At 36.8% G+C, this 20,553-nt stretch overlaps 2 protein-coding genes across 2 annotated transcripts; one reads left to right on the top strand and one right to left on the bottom strand.

Annotated features, from left to right (window-relative positions):
* Nucleotides 1–343: 343 nt before the first annotated feature.
* LOC139457136 (cell adhesion molecule CEACAM5-like) lies at nt 344–10,484 on the bottom strand. The gene is made up of 10 exons (XM_071238565.1): nt 10,400–10,484; nt 8,652–8,760; nt 7,868–8,164; nt 6,892–7,203; nt 6,326–6,622; nt 5,707–5,988; nt 5,178–5,450; nt 3,967–4,257; nt 3,267–3,596; nt 344–522 (listed from the first exon to the last, which is right to left on the bottom strand). The coding sequence occupies exons 2-10, from the start codon at nt 8,707–8,709 to the stop codon at nt 344–346; spliced, it is 2,319 nt and encodes a 772-aa protein (XP_071094666.1). The 5' UTR covers nt 8,710–8,760; nt 10,400–10,484.
* Nucleotides 10,485–12,002: 1,518 nt separating this feature from the next.
* LOC139457601 (uncharacterized) lies at nt 12,003–15,617 on the top strand. The gene is made up of 5 exons (XM_071238961.1): nt 12,003–12,259; nt 13,371–13,419; nt 13,910–14,224; nt 14,754–14,860; nt 15,213–15,617. The coding sequence occupies exons 1-5, from the start codon at nt 12,251–12,253 to the stop codon at nt 15,429–15,431; spliced, it is 699 nt and encodes a 232-aa protein (XP_071095062.1). The 5' UTR covers nt 12,003–12,250; the 3' UTR covers nt 15,432–15,617.
* Nucleotides 15,618–20,553: the final 4,936 nt, after the last annotated feature.

Genomic DNA, 20,553 nt, shown 5'->3' with positions numbered 1-20,553 from the left:
TACCCGAAAAAAACAAGACAGGACCACTAGGCACATTAAAACTATCGGATGGTGCATTCTCTCCATATAGAAAATATAAAACGTCAACGCCAGAGAATAACCAGTCTCAGTTATACATCAAACTAGATTCGACTGGGCGTAAAAAAAAACAAAAAAGCGGTGAAAATTATATGAATGGATCACTGAAACTTAGTGATGACCTGGTATTCACGAAAAGTGAAAGCATGTCCAGTACGACCTACATTATGTTGGAATAAAACATTAAGCCGATGGATAATGGTGTGAACATGCAGCACACCCAAAATCACTAATGCATAACTGAGTATATATATGTTTTTTTACCTTATTCCATAACATCAGCAGGTTTCTCCGGTAGTTGATTAATGAATTCATAGTATTCATTGTCCTGAGCTCCGTCTGAAACGTGGGATAACGCTAGCATCTCTCCGTTTGTTGGAATATCACCGTCAGATGAGTATATACGATCTTCAGGTTCACATGGGGGCACATACTCACTGCTGTCTGAAAAATATATATGCATGATTACATCTTACACCGTGTGCGAAACACACAATACTAGTTGTTGCTTCATCACTTGTTGGGGCGGTCGGGTAACCTAGTGGTTGAAGCGTTCGCTCGTCACGCCGAAGACCCGGGTTCGATACAGTATGTGAAGCTCATTTCTGGTGTCCCCCGCCGTGATATTGCTGGAATATTTCTAAAAGCGGCGTAAAACCGTACTCACTCACTCCCCCCTTCATCACTTGTTCGCAAAGCGATGGTCAGTGACATCAGAAATCGTGTCTACAATGTGTGACATAACACTGCTGCTGCAACTTACTTATCAATGACAATTCTCTCAAAGTGCCTCTTTGAATGATCATCAGTAATTACATTCAAATTAATTACATTCAACATCAAAAGTTGTTCACGAATCTAAAGTTGCCTCTCATCCTGTGAGACAAGATTGGTTTTATCCTATATTTCTAAAACATCAGTAACAGCATCACATAATCCACTATTGCATCAACATGTCGAAGACGTGTTTGTTAAAAACGATGGTTTAATATACCTGGACTGGTTATCTCCAGCTCTGTGTAGCTCTCAGTGATAGGTCTTTGTAAGTGTGAGTATTTCGAAGTTGCCACTGGGATGTCGTCTATAAACAAATGGTAACCATTAACGCCACGTTTCTTGAAGTAAACTGCCATTTGCAATATATTTCATAATTAGAATACATACATGATAATGATTTCTTCAATATTGAATCCAAATACACGAATCAGAATACAAACTTCCATGTGGAAATGTATTTCAAACGTTAAACATTATCGATGTTTATCATCCAGATGAGTCGGTGTTACCAGAGTCCAGTTGAAATATGTTTTCAATAAAAATAGAGAACAAGGTATTTACCAATGTAGATATAGGGTGTGCTCCCATTGTCCTCTGATTGAACGCTAGAACCACAAGACATATGCAGGTAATGAAACATCGTTAAATTGAAGTTTTCGCATTTCCAGACATCTCGACCTGACAAATAACACGTCTCAGATAATATATCAGCACAAATGTTTTTTTTAGTTTCACTCTCGAATTACAAGTAAATAAGATATATGATTACATCTGACCAAACATGAGGCTAAATAAGCCCATGCTCATCACCGCTTTATCTTCAATATTAGATGCTGTTTAAAAGGTTTACCTTTCGGATGGCATATGTTCTGTAAAAGACGAAATATGTTACAGACATTGAAATCATCATTTGCATCCACATGTATTTTTAGTTATGAGCTCAAGTTTCCAAGATTCTGAAATAAGGTGTTAAGTAACACGTCTAACTTGACAACATTTCTTCAACAAAGGAGGCTTCTTTAGATGTGAGGTGACTTTACATAAAAGACTCCGAATTAGATGTGTATTCATTAATAAAATACACTCAATTTAGGTTGCCATACAGTGACAGTTGGAGTTACAAATATGTGGATTACATTATTTACCGTTTTCGGTGTTGACGCACGTGCATCCCTTCTTCCATAGCACTGCGGTAATGACACCTGTGATTATGGCCAATAGGAGTACAGGAACCACCACACCCACGATTAGTGTTCTATCAGCTGTTGTCTCATGGTTTGGTGCATCTGTGAAAAATGAAACCAATTGAATTCAATTTAAAATAACGATAATGAGAACTGTTACAAACAAAAATGCAAATTCATTCTACAATGTAATTAACTTTGATGAGTACATTTATATTGAGTATTATAATTCCCCTGATATGTTATAAAAATTGGAAGCTCAAAATAAATAGCTCATTATGTTTGTAAAATTTTAAATATGATGTCATTACAACAGACCGTAGTTACCCATTAGTGTCTTAGCCTTAAGTGAAACACGATCCTCGGATTCATATTTGGTATTCATGGCATGTAATTGGAACTCGTATGTTTCTTCCGGGTGCAGGTTGTCTACTTTCACCACTTGTTTAGCCCCTGTATCACTGTAGGTGTTGAAGTACGTCCATGCCTGTGAACCCCACTTGCGAAACTCTACCACAAACTGTTGAGGGAAACCTCCGTTAAACCTCGGTTGCCATGACAACCATACAGCATTTGTTGATACGTTTTCCAGACTTCTGAATTGTGTGGGTTGATCGGGGGCTCCTTAAAGATAAAAGCATATCTGTCAAGTTTGTTATTTTATCACTCAAAAAATTATTTTAAATTGTTTTGACACTATACGATAACAGATGAACATATTACAAGTTTGCGAATATTTCCTTTTGTTAGTTATGATCGATTAATGCTGGATTAACAAGCGTAACAAATACCCAAGTGTCATAACACTGTACATCTTTAAGTTTAATTTAATGTAATTCTAAACGCAATTTTATACAAATAACACATTGATGTATCATATTTCTTGTTTCAAGATGAACACTGTATTGGTAGATTATCTATCGTTGCCATTACATGTCAAGCTATTCAAAATTCAATTTCCTCTCAGAATATGTCAGTACAAAGTTATATATTGGTTCAATCCCAGGAGTGAAATATAGACATAAACATACAAGCACCACGTTAAGACATGTAATCAAACACACATGTTTCTCAAACGTTTTATCAGTTACGTATATTTTGAAATAATCACCAAAGCTTATGCTTAAACAAAAACTAAAAGAATGTATCAATTTTATCAATTTGAAATTCGAATTCATTACTAATAATACATCAAATATGATCCAAATGAAGTGATGACAAACTTACCTGCAACCACAAGAACAATTGTGGTTGCTTGACAGTTGATAACGTTACACACCGTTAATGCATATCGTCCTGTGTCAAGCTTGCTATCAAAACCACCAATGTTGATGGTAAAATTAAAGCCCATGTCTTCGACTATAACCCCGTATATATCAAGTTGTACGGGGGTCTCAACAACGTGCGTTCTGCTGGACAGTCTCTGTTCTCCTTTAAGCCAGGAGTAGTTTGTGTACCTCGGTTGGATGTAGAACGTCCTGAACAGCGTCACGCTGTCCCCTACCTCCTTGCCAAAACGTTCGTCCCTCCTCATTCCAACGGTGAGTTTAGGGGAGGCTACAATTATTATTATTAGTATCATTACAATAGACACACCATTACTTAAAAACTACTTGAGTTTACAGCCAATTGGAGTTGCGATTTTGGTGAAAAATATAGCAGATTGCACCTAGCAGGCTTTGGGACTGATATAGAGAACAACAAAAATCACAAAATTCCAACTTGATATTCCGGATCCGAAATCACTTTTGTTTATAACAACTGCAAGAGCATCGACATTTTTTTTATAGTTGAAAGCGCATGTGTAACTTACTTCGTATAAACCAAACTCCATTCAGGTGTCTTTGTGTCAGGTTCACCTCGATTTATATGTCCAAATACACTCTTCCTGGTTTAACATTTCATATTTAAGGCTACTCTAACTCACCGTTTATTTGTACTGATATGTTGGCAACTTGTTGAATTCCCCCCTGTATGTCAGCTATTCCATTGGTCACCTCACATGCGTACATGCCAGAGTCTTCAAAACGCGATGCGAATCTTTTCTCATATTGTCCTCCCGTTTTCGTTCCTGTGACATTACGTATAAATTGGCCCCTCCACGTGTGTACAAAAGGAGTGAAAGTGAAGTTTCCGGGTCGTCCATCAGCTTGACATCTTACTGTAGCTCGCTTTGTCTCATGCTGTGTGACGTTATTCCCTGATACGTCAGGGGCATCTAGGACAAGAACATGAAACATCTTCTTCTTCTTCATTATTAAACAACCATTATCATACATGACGACACACGGAATAAGATAAGAAACAACCAAAATGAACTCACATTCAATTGATGTCTTTAAAATAGCAATTGTGGAAGAATCTGATCATAGCACCTTTCAATAAATAAACAATCTATACTCAAATCGTTAGATGAAAGCGATATATCTAAATTGGCTTATGAGGGGAAGTGAAATGGGGTTAAAAGATGCGCTCTAGTTCGTGTTTCTTTGTCTATGGGCGAGTTTATTTGTGTGCATGTGGTTGTCTATACTAGTCCGAAATAAACCTGCTTTTGTAGTGCTAGACCTCTGAGATATCATGCTGAAGTTTAACCTTGACGCAGGCACTGATTCCGGGCCGACCAGTGTATCATTTTATCCCCTTAATGCCGAGCGTCTGGCAGGGTAACACGTACTATAGTTTTAAGAGGTGTTGTCTCTTGAAGTCTTTGCTAAGTATTTAAGAAGTTGGAAAACCATGAATAGATGACACTTTTTATGGATAGCAACGTTTTATTTCTTTGTCGAGACCTTGCTGTGTAAGTGCATATATATGAACTCGATGCATTTACTCACCATTCACATTATGAAGGAACAAGAAGTAGCTCTGAAACGTCGTGACAAAGACTTAGATAAGATGTTATCCATAAAAAAGTGTCAAGTTTCAACTTATATTGTGAAGAACAGAATTACTTTGTGAAGAATATATAGGCTTCCGGTCAACAGTTATTTGTATTCAGAATTTCCCAAAAGACCTTGACTCTAATGCAGATGAGTAATCAGCTCTGATACATCAGTGATTGAGCTTCAGTTCTACTTCACAGCGCACTAATATGGCAACAGCGTTTTTGGGCAAGGGCTAAGTGTTTTTACTTACAGTTGACAATAACATCAATCGTTTCTGAACCAGACATTGTTCCAAACGACCCCGATTGTGTTGTAGCATTGCACGTGTACTCTCCATGATCGCTTCTGTCGACATTAGATATGAACAGCAATGACCCATTAAACTCAATGCCCGACTCAAACGCCCACTGATATCCCGTTGGTGGTGTTGGTGGGTTACTCGTAGATGTGCAGTTCACACTGAGTGGTGTCCCTTCAATAACCGTGACTCTCACAGGCGGGGAGATTTCAACTTGCGGAGAAACTGGTAAATATAAAACAATACATGAGTGTTGCAATATTATATGTCACACATGTTTATGGTTTGATTTGTTTATCGTCAGAATAGCCGTTAAAACGTGATGTTTTCATTTTTGCAGTTTAGGACAAATATTTACTTGAACAGATATATATCAATTAACGTGTAAATGTGATAGTGACTTTTGCGAGAGTACAACATTCATAAGTCAGTTGTTTCATTTATATACAACAAATCAATATGTTTTCAATGCAACACTTACAAAAGACGTTGAGAGTAACAGGCGGAGATTCCAAAGAAAGATGTTTGTCAATTGTAAATTGGTTTTCAGCTTGACACTTGACATCTATAGAATCATCTGAGTCTTTCAGGGCTGACAACGGCCAAATTTGATTGGTGTTGAGAATTGTGATGTTATTTCTGTACCATCTGTATGTCGTTTCAGGATTACCAACATCACTGAGGACACACGTCAGGGAACCATTCCCACCTTCCACCCAAGGTAGAGTCGGAAATACGGACACGGTACCTATAATAGGGGGATCTGTAAAATAGATGCAAAATTGAATGGACTAAAAGAGAGTGTGTTGCAATGTGATTATTTTAAAAACGGTGTTACATTGGAAATTTCACTTTGAATATTTCGGAAGGAAATACTTTTCATGACAACAATATTTCTTTCTCAATCCCAGATTTATAAAAACAACAACACAACCTTAACGCGGTCGGTTCCAAATGACATTTCTGGGACACGAATACACGAATGACACTCGCAAATCTGAAATTTGCACGCGCACACACACACACACACACACACACACACACACACACACACACACACACACACATACACATACATACATACATACATACATACTAACAATATACATCTTTAGTAATGTTGGCGGTAAGTAGATATTTCCCGGTTGAATGTTCAGCAGAACAAAGACAATGTTCAGATGTTAGTTTCCTCGTCACGGAAAAAGTAAGGCTTGTGACTCTTGTGTCACTGCCGTTATTTGTTGTTGTTGAATTCTGACTGGCTTCAGGACAGGTAAAGATGATTTTGCTGACGACAGGTCTCCCGCCAGTCACGCGACACATTAGTGTTATGGTGTCCCCTTCGTATAGCGGAGTGTTTTCAATACCATATATGCTTGGCCTGTTTTGAGGGGGATCTGAAGCAAAAAAGCGATACTGATCAAAACTACAAACACAATCATAACTTTAAACCTGGATCATGTTCATCAGGTCTATCTCAGTGCTTTAGTATGGGAATCGTCTGAATGAATAGTTTTCCAGTGTATGCTCCAATGATTAAACACATTCCTTTTCTTTGAATTTTTTTTTTATATGTGATTGTCTTGTTCCATTCCCATCCGGAATTGCAATAGTTAACCTATAGTAATATCTACCTCGCTCTGTACCTCATGGTAAGGCTACCTACATGTTATGTCCAAGAGGACTGACTCCGAGACGTTGTCTTGTGTCTTTATGCTGCTACCTTCACACGTGATAGTGTTGTTATCCTGATACCACTGGGTAGTGAGGATCAAGGTGGATCTGTAGACATAGCCCCCATCATGTGCTGGTCCCACTGGAACTGAACTGGAACCAGAGAGGACAGACCCATTTGTGGAGTTCCTCCAGGTCAAGACCGGGATGGGGCTGACATAACTGGTTGTTGTGCAGATGAGGGTTAGGTCTTCAGTGGCAATAACTTGATTGTTTCCAGATATGTTGACTCCAACAGGTCCAACTGTATAAATAAATTATTCTAAAATCAGCCAACCTAGTTCGAAAAACAACAGCCATCAATAACGAATGCAATTTACTATATCCAAATTACAATAAAATAACCGACACCGTTATCAATTTACATAAAACATGGCCTTTTCACCACCAGACACTAAACCTAGACCAGCTGAAGATCATGTTCTACAATACCCTTTGTCTTGCCCTATGCCCAAGCATAAGTTACGTCATCACATTAGCATCACAGTATGTCAGAATACATTGCACTCATATGCTTTCTTTTTTAGTCACATGTAGAGGTGTACTTGCAGTAATATTACACAACGTCTAACACTGGATTGGGCATCACGTTCAACGCACCTGGTAGATATTAACATAATAACAAGTTTAATAACAAGTAATTAGCTATAGCTAATTAGAAAATACATGACGCAAACTAATATTCTTACTCATCTTTATATAGCATACATATTTACAACAATAGTCATTAATATGCAATGAACAACTTTAAGAATTGTTTCCTATTTATTTTGAAACTACGTAGACATTTGCATACCTTGCCAAAATTAGAGACACATGTTAAGTTAATGCTAGACGCCCTTCTGTGTACTGGATGATTAGCTGCCATTAAGAAACCCTGTATATGAATTAATATACCCCATACATACAGTAGACAGGAAGTAAGAGGCTTTCACTCTTTTCTTTATGTTGACAGGCCCAACTTGCATTGTCCCGCAGTCTGATCATGGTGATGGTCATGTAATATTCCCCACTCGACCCACAGCCACATATATACCCAGGAGTAGCGCTAAATTGTCCACAGCGCTTTAAAGACACGGTACAAACAATGTCGTTATTCCTTTTGAAGATCAGAAGATTTGGAAGAGACGAATTGGTTGTAGTGCAGGTAAACTGGAACGGCTTCGACAGGACTGCGTATTCCGATGATCCGTTCAATGTAACATCTAGGTGAAAAGTTATAACGTTTCCTCAAATTGAAAATGGACGTAAAATCTTAATCCTTAATGGCAATCAGGCAATGGAAACGTCACCACTAGCATTGTTCTTAATCGTATTTGCTTAGAGTGAGTGAGTATTGTTTAACACCGCTTTTAGCAATATTCCTGCAATATCACGGCGGTATTTGTTTAGATACTTGAAATGTCACGTTACGCAACAAATGAAGAGAGAAGGTGAAATTTCTCTTGCTTGTGACTCAAAGCCTGGGTAATAATAAACATTCCCGATAGAAGAACATAAACGTTTTAGAGACGTTACTAGGCTGAAAACGGTCGCTGATACAATGAAAACTTAAGGTTAAACACTTACAACTATGATACCTGTATCAAATACATTACGCTCGAATAACAATGTCTCGTTTCATTTTTCGCCATGAAATATGGGAGTATACTTTCGTTTGACCCGATTTTTATGTGTAAAATTTCAACTTACCTGAACAAGATGCAAACGGCATCACAAGCAGGGCACTCAGAAGTTGAGACAGCATCATATCGTCTAGGGGGGACTATTTGATTAGATGGCGAATGCTTGCCTGGCCCATCTGATTCGTTAAAGGAACGGAAACGTCATTTCTTATCATTGTTACTGCTTTTCGTCATAATTTCATGTTTATCATGTTAAGGCTTACCAATATCATACGCAAACCAATATATAACAATTGCAGTCGGAAGTCTCACAATCATCGATGTCTCTTATGTTAGCTAGCACCATAGTGTCATATGTTTACCCCCCAAAAAGAAAAGATAACGATGACAGTTTTTATGAAGAAGTAGTAGATTTGTTTTCGAAAGATTATGCTGGCGTTATGCGTGTCACATCAGAAAGTCAGTCAATGCTGTTGGGGAACACCTGACCAGCTATAACGTTCTTGATGTTCATTTCTGGACGCAATTGATATTATTCAAATACATGTCTATAACATTTCGGACAAAGATCAAGGTCATCGTTTTGGTGACGTACACGAAGGGTGTCAGTACTGTCCAGTGACTCCTTTGCACAAAATGAGTGAGTGAGTGAGTGAGTATGGTTTTAAGCCGCGTTTAGCAATATTCCAGCAATATCACGGCTGGGGACACCAGAAATGAGCTTCACACAATGTACCCATGTCGGGAATCGAACCCGGATCAACGGCGTGACAAGTGAACGCTTTAACCACTGGGCTACCCGACCGCCCCTGCACAACAAGAAGGATGGTTCGCACAGTCATATTAATGCCACCCCACCCCACAACTGATCCGTCGACAAATCTGTCATGAGGTCTCAGGTTCACATTCTATTGTTCATTTCGAGGTCACCAGACACGACCACACCTATCAAGGAAGCGCAAACTTAATCGGGACTCATCTGAAAACGATTACTGTTTCCACGTTGTGCACACCATCGGCATCTGTCGGCAATATGACGATTTGTAAAGGGCATTTTGCGTTAGTTGACACCTGTTCCATGGTCTGCATATCACAGAATGCGAAACATTGAACATATTGGCCGACTTTCCAACTGACTTTCAGGCTTGTCAATAGCCCATAGACGGTCCGCGCGTTGCAGGCGCCGCGTCGCTATTTCATACACAAACAGTCTAGTACACCACAACTGTATGATAAGGAGAATCAACAACAGAAAGAAAATTTCGCTGTGAAATGTGGTTTTGTTGATGGTGGAGCACAGAATAATAGCACAGTAAATATGCTTATTCTTGTTATGTAGTAGCACATCATTCGTATCGCAGCTTTAAGGAAAGCAGTTTCTAAGATTCTTATATTCTAAACAACGTCAATAGTGGCCAGAGGGTGCAGATTGTGGTGAATTAATTATTTTTAAGACACATATTTATATATTGGAGTACTATGTAAAGGATAAGGCATATAGATAGACAAATGATTTATTATATGATAAATTGAAAAACAACTTCCGGTTTTTAAAGTTGTTCATCCATATATTCTATCCTCACTTTGTAATAATTATCATTCACAAAATGTTTCAGCTTTATTTTTGTAATATGTATATTGTTTTAATTCCTCTTCAAATTTTATGCTTAAATCTCAACTCAATTGTAATACTAATCATTCTACGAAAGTATCAATTCTTATAATTAGAGCCTTTCAGTCTAAAAGCGGAGATTTTTTTGCAAAAGCTTCATCATTTGGAGAGTATTGGTGTTGATTAGAAGAAATAAATTTTACCATAATAGTCCTACTCATCTTCCTAAGGTTTCGACTCTATGTGTCCAGTGATTTTCTGAAAGAATTCCTAGAGCTTGATCAGAGAATGAGGCCAGACTTCTTTAGCTTTCAGGCTCAACACTTCAGCCATGTCTGAAAAGCCGAACTTTCGGTCATCAAGAGCAGTTGATTGTCCGTGCATTCAAAACGCAGTAATACTGCACGGCACCCTAGGTACACTGGTGTGTACATAGTCAAGAATGTAAAATGTAAAAAAAAACCAAATAACCAGTGCATGTAATCATTGATATTCAAATAGTATCTGAAAAAACACAGAGGACTAAAGACTGACACACAAATCTAATGAAAAAAAAAGAGTATGGCATTTTTAGCAGAGACACACAATGTCAAAGGGTAAAGGTCAAATAAAGATAAAAAAAAAATAAGGCATCGCAAAGAACGGAACATGAATGTGTTTAAACTGAAAAAAAGTACCACATTTTATTAGAATTGTAAAACAAATGTCCATGATATATTTCAGCTTTAAATACGGCCAAAAACTGCAAAGGTAATATGAAGGTAAATAAAAGATCAAAAGTCAGAAAATGTATATTCGACAAAAACGTATTTGTGACTCTTGAACAAATTAGAGTGCCCTTATTCAGACAGGAGAGCTAAACATGAAATATCCTTAATGTAGACTAGCGAACACCCTTGAGCAGTTGTAATGAAGTAAATGTAATGGTCACAAGGTATACTTATTTAAAACGTTGAAATAAACACCACAAGTGCACATATTCCTCCTGTAAATGAAGCCAGGTAAATAGAAGAGATATGTTCAAACAAAGATTATTCCTGAAAGAAATCTCGGTTAGCATGTCCTATCCTGTCCTTAATCATGCTGAATAATGTCGAGTAGTATCCTTACCAGTCTCCAGATACAGCACTTTAGAATCCAACCTACCGAGTTTATTTCCAGAGCATCCGTTTATGCACACAGGCATGTGCATTCCTCCCTCATGTAGTGTTGCGCAACAGAGAAATACACATTTATCCCGCCCCTTGCATTATTGTCCTGCGTCTAACTTAACAAATGCCGAAAGAGGAACAGTAACTAAAATGAACATTTATCCTTATCAGGAATATCTGATATCATTTCTTTGTGAGCCACGAGCACGAGTAACCTAGCTAGCAATGGATGTGCAGAGCTGCATCTCAAAGCTATGCCCAACATGCATATAAAAAATTATACACATGTGTGGCTAAGTTTACGAAGGCACGTATAAGCGAAGCGATTCGAATGGAATCCGGTTTAAACTTCAAAATAACGCTTCCGTTTGCATTTGTATAAACAACGTTTCTCTTAGCAGCAGCAGTAGTAGAAGTAGTAGTTGTAGTAGTAGAAGTAGTTGAGGACGATTGCATTTGAAGCCGAGTGGTGTAACATTAAACATGGCCTGTCAAACATTGAATGCTTTTGTTTTTCTTTAACAATCCTCTTATTACCTTTATGCCCAAATGCACACCGACTGAAGTCGTAAAACAGTCGTAATAACCACACCCTTTCTGATCACTGCACACGACACTAAAGCTGTGACTCGTGTTTATTTATGGGTGCGCAAGACATGTGATAACATGTAACATGGATTTAAACTACGACATTACAGCTGTCCTTGGGTTTACTGATGTTTAGCGTTGTGACCGTCTTCGTGCATGTTCGAATGGACACGTCTAGTGATTCCAGTGCTTGGAAGTATTCTATAAGACAACTGTTTCTTCAACTCACGGGATATAATTAAGGTCATATCAAACGGTGACTCCCGAAACGACGATCTATTTCCTGTTGAGCAATACATGACTTGATTTGTAGAAATGCCAAGGGTAAGTTGTGTTTCAATTATCTAAACATTGAAACTTTGAATTATCTTTTGTATCCTTGAAATCGACACGAAAAACATTTTTAAGTCATTGACATTGTATGATTAGAGGCGACAGTTTGTTCCTAAGATTAAGAATAAGGAAGAAAACATTGTTCAAAGGGACACAGTTAAGAGAATGTCAATTGGAAATATTGCAAAATATCATCTATTTTTGTGTTCGTAAAACAAGCTCTGCTGTCATGAAGTAAATTCAACTAAACCCTCTATCGATGTTGTACGTCAAACCGCAAAAGGCAAGACAGGACTAATATTCTTAATCCGGAGGAAAACTGTTAAAATTAACTGCGTACACAGATCCTTGACGAAAGGTAAAAAACGGACATTTTAAAATCAACAGATCTACCCGTCAATGTTGTTGGCCTATGCCAACATTTGATTTTCTTGATGCAGTCGTTTCCGACGACCACAAACAACGACAGACAGTACTCATCTGAAATATCACCAGGTGACCTCTATGTAACTAGGGCACGACAACAAACTTGCTCGGTCGGTGTTGACAATACATTCAGAATCGACTAAACAGAGTATTCATCAGGAAATATCAACATATCATTTATTACTACTGATTGGTCGAGTTAAACATTTTCAGTGTTAACAAACATACAAGTGGTGATGTATTTTTCATCGTTTCCACTTGATAATAATGATCTGAATATTTACTAACATCTATTGGCAGCACGGATGCCAGTATAGTATCAGTATAGGGACAGTATAGTATCATCACTATTTGATAGTGATTCGTAAACATATGCTTATGATATAATCGGAATTGTAAATGGACTCTGCTTTTAGCAGATATTTCTTTTGATTATTGACATGCTTGTGGTTACCTTTATTTTAAGATTTGGTGAAGCATGGACTTAATTGGAGAATAGCAAAGGATATATGATGCTATATTTTCATCAATCTGATAATGGTTTTCATAAAATGAAGTAAGAGTTGCATCAGTAGTTATGGAATTTGATGTACAGGATGTATATTGTATTGTACAATGTGTGGTGAATATTTTGGTGCATTTTGATATTGAGTATGTGTATTTATATTTACTTCAGATGCATGTTACCTCTCTTGTTCTCTTGATCATAGTTCTGACAGTACAAGGTTAGTACACGTATTAATATAAATAAGGTATGACCTTTATTAACAAATTAAACACATTAGCATTGTTTGTGGTGCTCTATCTCAGGTTGATGTGATCTAATGAAGATGTGATGTAATCATATGTAGGACATCAGACTTGCCATTTCTTATACGATGAGATTGTTCCATCTATCTCTTCCATCTTGGTATGAAACTGTCACAGATTCTTGGTGCATTTGTATGAGTTAGTCCATTGTTATTAAACGCAGGCAATTCAAATCAGTCTAGCTCTCTTCCAATTGAATGCATGTGATACTACTGTGTTATTGCCATCAGTGTCTCATCTAAATATATGTCCAGACTCTATGGCTATTCCAGTACATTTCTCAAAACGGTAGAAACAGTGTTCACATTGTCTCTTTTATCTATCAGGAAATGTGTTTTAATTATTTAACATTCATCAATGTGTGGAACATGTCGAAATGACTACGTACTGTTTTGCGTATTTTAGGACTCAACGTTACACACATTAGCTGTGGCAACTACTGCGATGCAATGCCTGGAAGAGCATATCAATTAAGTTGTTCCTGGAATAAAATGCTTTCTTCAGGTATCATATGGGCAATCGACGAAGATCAAAAACTGGTATGTGACAAAAATGGAACATGTGAATGTATTAATCCTGACAAAGGAGGATACAGTGGATCTTATTACAATAACTCGGCAAAGTTGGTTATTCAATCATTTGATTATAATAAACACAGTGGCCTCTGGAAATGTCAAGATGGTTCTGGCCCCCCAAAGAGTTGTTACATTCACCAAAGAGGTAATGTTGGTATTATATACTCATATCTGTTTTCTGAATACCTACTTGCATTTACTTGTTCGTTATTTGAAAAACGTATCAAATTGTAACTGGTCGGATGATTCTGAACGTGCTAAATGTTTATATTCTGAATCATGTACTGTTGTTAGATAACCATAACAGAATGTGTGCTATATATGTCTTTTATATAAATAATATACAGAACCCTAATAGATTTCCTGTGGCAGTAACTTATATACTGATATTGCATTTGGTTCTAAATCCCTATGTGTGAGATACAATATTTGCAAAATGTATTACACTGCTCATATTTACAGCATATTAATTTGAGGTAATTTGCTCGTTTAAGAAAATGCACACTCTTCTAGATGAATATTGGTTCCTCTTGAACGTCCTGTTATGCTTACATTATCGATATTGCTTTTGAAAGGTCACTTGATAAAAATCTATATGAAACATGCAATCCACATGTGATTAGGGAATCCAGAAATAGATTGCCTTGTACTTATTGACGTATGTTTTATGTCAGATATTGGCACATTGCAAGGCACTTGTGAAACACATGGAGGAATGCACAATGTCAGCTGCTTTGGTGTGTCATCAAGAAACACATTTCCACTGGAAGTAGAGATTAAGGTATAAGTTACACCAGACTGATGTTTAGAAATGACATCAAACGATAATTTGTTTCTTCCTCAAATATATAGGACATTTAGTCTGTTGAAAACAATGTTAGATGTCTTTACAAGTTTGTCCTCATGTGTCGAATGCTAAATTCAAGCACCTTGGTCCTGTAAGGAAAATGAAATACATAGCTAGCGTAGAGGGAGCTAAAGATATCCAATAACTTGAACTCATCCCATACTCTGGAGAACGTTATTAGCTTATTTCAGAAATCACTCCTGTTTATCTTCAGAAGAGGATGCTGTTAAATACATCGTCAACCCTTATGTATTAACTAACAAGAGGACTATGTATTTTGTTTCAGAGTAGTAGTGGTGCTGTAATTGCGTACGGAAGTGGTCCAGTGAATAGTGTACAGCCTGACCGGGGAAAAGAAACATACAACTGCACTGTATCCGGCGAGGCAACAGAATGTCTTAAGGTCAAACACGTTACTATCAAATGCGAAAGTGACATTGTCACATCATCAGGACCGAAATTCCAAGGGACCATTCTTGTCATCATTGCGATATTTTCACTTTGATTCTGCTGAAGCCACTGGACAGGAAACTTAAGGCAAAGCTGTTGAAACTGTGAATGCTGTATCCAAGCTCTAGCATTTTGCAATAATATTGTTCAACATTATTGATTGGTTATTGTAAATATAATCTTACGACTACACTGAAAACATAAAACAATTTGCATAAAAACATAATAACAACTTGTGGTGAAGTTATATATATATATATATATATATATATATATATATATATATATATATATATATATATATATAGTGTATAAATACAGTATTTTGTGGTCATTGATCAGGTTATAAATCTATTAGATTCTTTGAGATAATCATAAACTACTTGAAAAATAATCATGAGTATTGTCAACATAAGGGAATGTATCCATGTCTGCTTGGCCTCCTTCAGTCCAACGCCTATGTCTAAAATTTGTATAGTTATAGAAAACTTTCCCAGATGTTTGTTCCTTTGCAGTTACTCTAAACAGACCAACATTTAAGTTGCTACATGAGTGCACTTGTCTCGTTTGAAAATGTTAGCAGCTATATTGCCATAGTAATAACATTCTGTTTCGGATATAGCATGGACGGTAATATTTGTTTTAATCATTGACAACGATGAAATGTTTGATATTTCATTCTATTTTTTCCCGGTATATATAGATTTTCTGATATATATTCTTTCAGAAAAATTGTAGGTCTCACAAACTGATAGTGATATCTGATTCATAACGTATGTATTATTTAGTGGTACATCGTGGTAGCAACTCGTATGGCGTATGACAGAGTTTTATTGTTAATTATCTTTCATACTGATGTGAGTCTTTCTTCTTCTATATTTATGATCGAGGTACCCATCCAGTTTCAAAATATATCAAACGATTCCCTTGATGTAAAATGTGTTAAGTCAGTAACTATCAGCTCCTAGTTCTATTTCTCTAAGCCTCCTAATCATATTCGGTACAATTATCTTCAGAGGCATATTCCAAAATCGATCTAATTAACATTATGAATTGAGTGAATTAGTTTGTGTTTGAGTGTTCTCTTTGCTGTTACTATTGTAAAAGTGCTTGAGATAATATTAGCAATTAGTATCAACCATTTGTTGTCTTGAGAGAGCTTTATGTCAAATATCTGTAGGTAATATATAAATAATTTCACAATTATATATATTTGCCTCATATGTAACTGCACTGATAAATTAACTGATAGCCGATTTATATGCAGTTTGTGAAAACTAGTTACGTGTTCATTTTTCAATTCATTTTAAAATTTGATGATCACTGCTCATCAATTTGTACCATTATGCAAATGGTGTGACACGTGTATGGGGAAGTAGGTTATATTGATGTTGTTACGATTTACTCGCTTCTAATACGCCCGCCTCTTTTTATATCTTTGCACACCCACCATACTTTTAAGAATGCATATGAATTAAAACTGATATCTTACAACCATTATGACCTCTAAACTGCTTTTCCACTTCCATAAATAGTATAAAGTAGCATTCAGTTGTCCATTATGCTTTTGAAACGTATAACTTTCCAAACTTCCCTTCTTGGTTTAATGTATATTTGTGCACTCACACCATGAATATATTTACGTCTCCAACTAGTGTCACTACTGTCAGTAAGGCAATGTGACGTGACAAACATTATGTGTAACGCTAAGCGTAACGTCATATGCATTGATTACGACTATGACTTAGTTTCACAAGGACTTTTGACAAGTACAAATATCTAGACTCTGTTTTGTTGTATATTTGTTGTATATCTACACCTGAAGATGTAACTTTTTATATATCATTTTAAGGGAGGCTAGGCTCGGGGCAATCATCGACAGTAATCCATATTTTAATTTTCATGCACTTCATGTCAATATGATAGATGCTGTGGCAACACATATGTGCTTATATATGCTGAAATAAACACATTATCCTGTCTATGAAGTTTAGTTCACAATAACTTGTCACCAGATCCTGAATATTTCAGACAATGTAAAACAAATTATGAACACACGGTCATAAATAGTGGATTTTGTACAAATGTACCCAACCCATCAACACGAGAAACAATTGAACGCGTAATGCATTCCACCTTAGGCCGTAGCTTCTGGATGTCTTGCAACAGTGAGCATTAACTTGAACCTATGTGGCGAATCTAAAAAAGATAACAGTAAGGGACCGACCATTCGATATTCTGGAGGGCACTAACAAGACATTGCTGCAAGGTGTTTTTTTCCAAAATAATATTTAGACTTATAGTTTAAAATTAGATAAGATAACTGGTATGGCAGCTGTAGCTAAATAAAAATCCAATCTCCATGCAAAATCCCAGGTCCCAGACTTAAAGCAGTTTGAAATATTTTTGGTATTCTCTAAGTGACGGTTTTGCTTTGCTCAATTCATGCCTCCTGAAACGACATCCCATCGATGAACCAAGTATATCTGATTGATAATTGATTGTTTAACAGATATAGATAGGGGCAATATGAAATATATTTGACACAGTTGTCCTCGTTGCATGTTTATTATTTTATGATATATCAAACACTGTAACAAATATGACAGTATTTATTTTGAATTTAGTAAATACCTTGTTAGCAGCTGTTGAGGTACATACATACCGCTTGTACCCCTTTTCTGTACGTGAAATACGTTAAAATTCAAGTCACAAAATTACAACTTAAGAAGTCAACTTGGCTGAAACGTTACCTGACAAAAGCTAATATTTTTCGGAACCAACAATTTTTTCTATTTGTTGGGGTTCATGCGGTTTTTTTCATTTTTGCTGTATATTGGAGCAGTGAAATCCAGTAGATAGTAGTATGGGTGTATAATAATAATAATAATAATAATAATAATAATAATAATAATAATAATGATGATGATAATCATCATCATCATCATCATCATCATAATAATAATAATAATAATAATCTAGTCCTAAACTACTGATCCAGTGACATGTACACTGTACACCGCCGAAGACCCGGGTTCGATTCCCGACATGGATACAGTGTGTGAAGTCCAAATCCTGTGTACCCCGCCTCGATATTGCTGGAATATTGCTAAAAGTGGTGAAAAACCATACTCACTCACTCACTGTACTCACTCGTCTATATATGGCGGAGATACTGCCGATGTGACGTTAAATATTAAATCCCTCACTCACTCACTCACTGTACTCACACACTGAATACTTATGTCATGAATGGAACCTTTTCTCTTATATCCCAGTGTAACAGCGAATGCTTGACAAAGTTACAGATAACATGACATTTCCATTTTTTATGGTAAATAGCGAAGAGTGATAAACTGTCACATCTAACATGTATGGAAGGTGTATTGATACTTTTAGATAAATCTTGTGAATATACATCTTACAAGCTGAATAATGATACCATTAAATGATGGAAAATATGTTTCAGGGAAGGTCGTATTGACACCCAGACCATATGCAATGATTAAGTTTGGACATAATATATGGAGGTTACATACATATGACCTCAACTATTCTTCAATCTACCTATAATTATGACTAATAAGCCTGGTGCTGTGATCATGACAAATGTCATACATATATAACTATAACTGTCTTCATGCATGGAAAAGACAACCAGTTTATGTGTAAACATATTCAAAATTAATATAGATTAGATTTGAATATATATTTTCTTAAGTATGCCTTTACTTTCGTCAAAATAAACAACTAATACTAAAGCATAAAACACATTGCACATCTGTAGCATTATTGAACTAATATCACCAGCTCAATGAACTGATTAACTGTGTGTTATTGTGCTTACCAATCCCTAGAGAAAAACAAACTATATTTGAATAGCTGAGAAATATATAAATAGCATCACTTTTAAACAAAATGAGTGAATAGTAAATACTGTTGAAGACTAAGACGAGGGAATATTTGCCTTCACGTTATCAAGATGTGAACCTGACTGTTGTACCAGTGAGTGTGTGGCTTAAGCAATTTGTTTTCTTAAACGCATATGATACATTGTAGAAGAGGCCGAAACAAACCGCCAGTGGGCAAAGGGTCGATAATTTGAAACCAATCTACAGAGTTACTTCCCTTGTAAAGAGATGTTAAAACACACTGTTTCATGTACTCCAAAAAAACGATTTGATCAGGTATTTGCAACAACACGTAAGGAGTAAGTACAGTTACAAGCAGGTGATATCTTGTTCAACCACGGGATGATCCTCAGCTACTGTCTCATCTCATCCATACGGATCAGGTATCTGCAACAACAGGGAGTAAGTATAGTAACAAACAGGTGATATCGTGTTGAACCACTGGATGATTCTCAGCTACTGTCTCATCTCCTCCATGCAGATCAGGTATTTGCATCAACAGGGATTAAATACAGTAACAAGCAGGTGATATCGTGTTGAACCACTGGATGATACTCAGCTACTGTCTCATCTCCTCTAACGGATCAGGTATCTGCAACAACAGGGATAAAGTATAGTAACAAGCAGGTGATATCTTGTTGAACCACTGGATGATTCTCAGCTACTGTCTCATCTCCTCCATGCGGATCGGGTATTTGCAACAACAGGGATTAAATACAGTAACAAGCAGGTGATATCTTGTTGAACCACTGGATGATCCTCAGCTACTGTCTCATCTCCTCCATGCAGATCAGGTATTTGCAACAACAGGGATTAAATACAGTAACAAGCAGGTGATATCTTGTTGAACCACTGGATGATCCTCTGCTACTGTCTCATCTCCTCTAACGGATCAGGTATCTGCAACAACAGGGAGTAAGTATAGTAACAAGCAGGTGATATCTTGTTGAACCACTGGATGATTCTCAGCTACTGTCTCATCTCCTCCATGCGGATCGGGTATTTGCAACAACAGGGATTAAATACAGTAACAAGCAGGTGATATCTTGTTGAACCACTGGATGATCCTCAGCTACTGTCTCATCTCCTCCATACGGATCAGGTATCTGCAACGACAGGGATAAAGTATAGTAGCAAGCAGGTAATATCTTGTTGAACCACTGAATGACCCCGTCACTCGATGAGAGGAACATGATATTTCACTCGACACATGAAATATCCCCTATTTATAGTGTGATGTCATTCCGACTTTACGTCACCATACGA

This window comes from Haliotis cracherodii, unplaced genomic scaffold (genome assembly GCF_022045235.1).
Source record: "Haliotis cracherodii isolate W230 unplaced genomic scaffold, xgHalCrac1.p SCAF_12, whole genome shotgun sequence".
Lineage (NCBI taxonomy): Eukaryota > Metazoa > Mollusca > Gastropoda > Lepetellida > Haliotidae > Haliotis > Haliotis cracherodii.
Note: the sequence above shows the minus strand (reverse complement) of the source record. Positions and strands in the feature narration are given on the sequence as shown.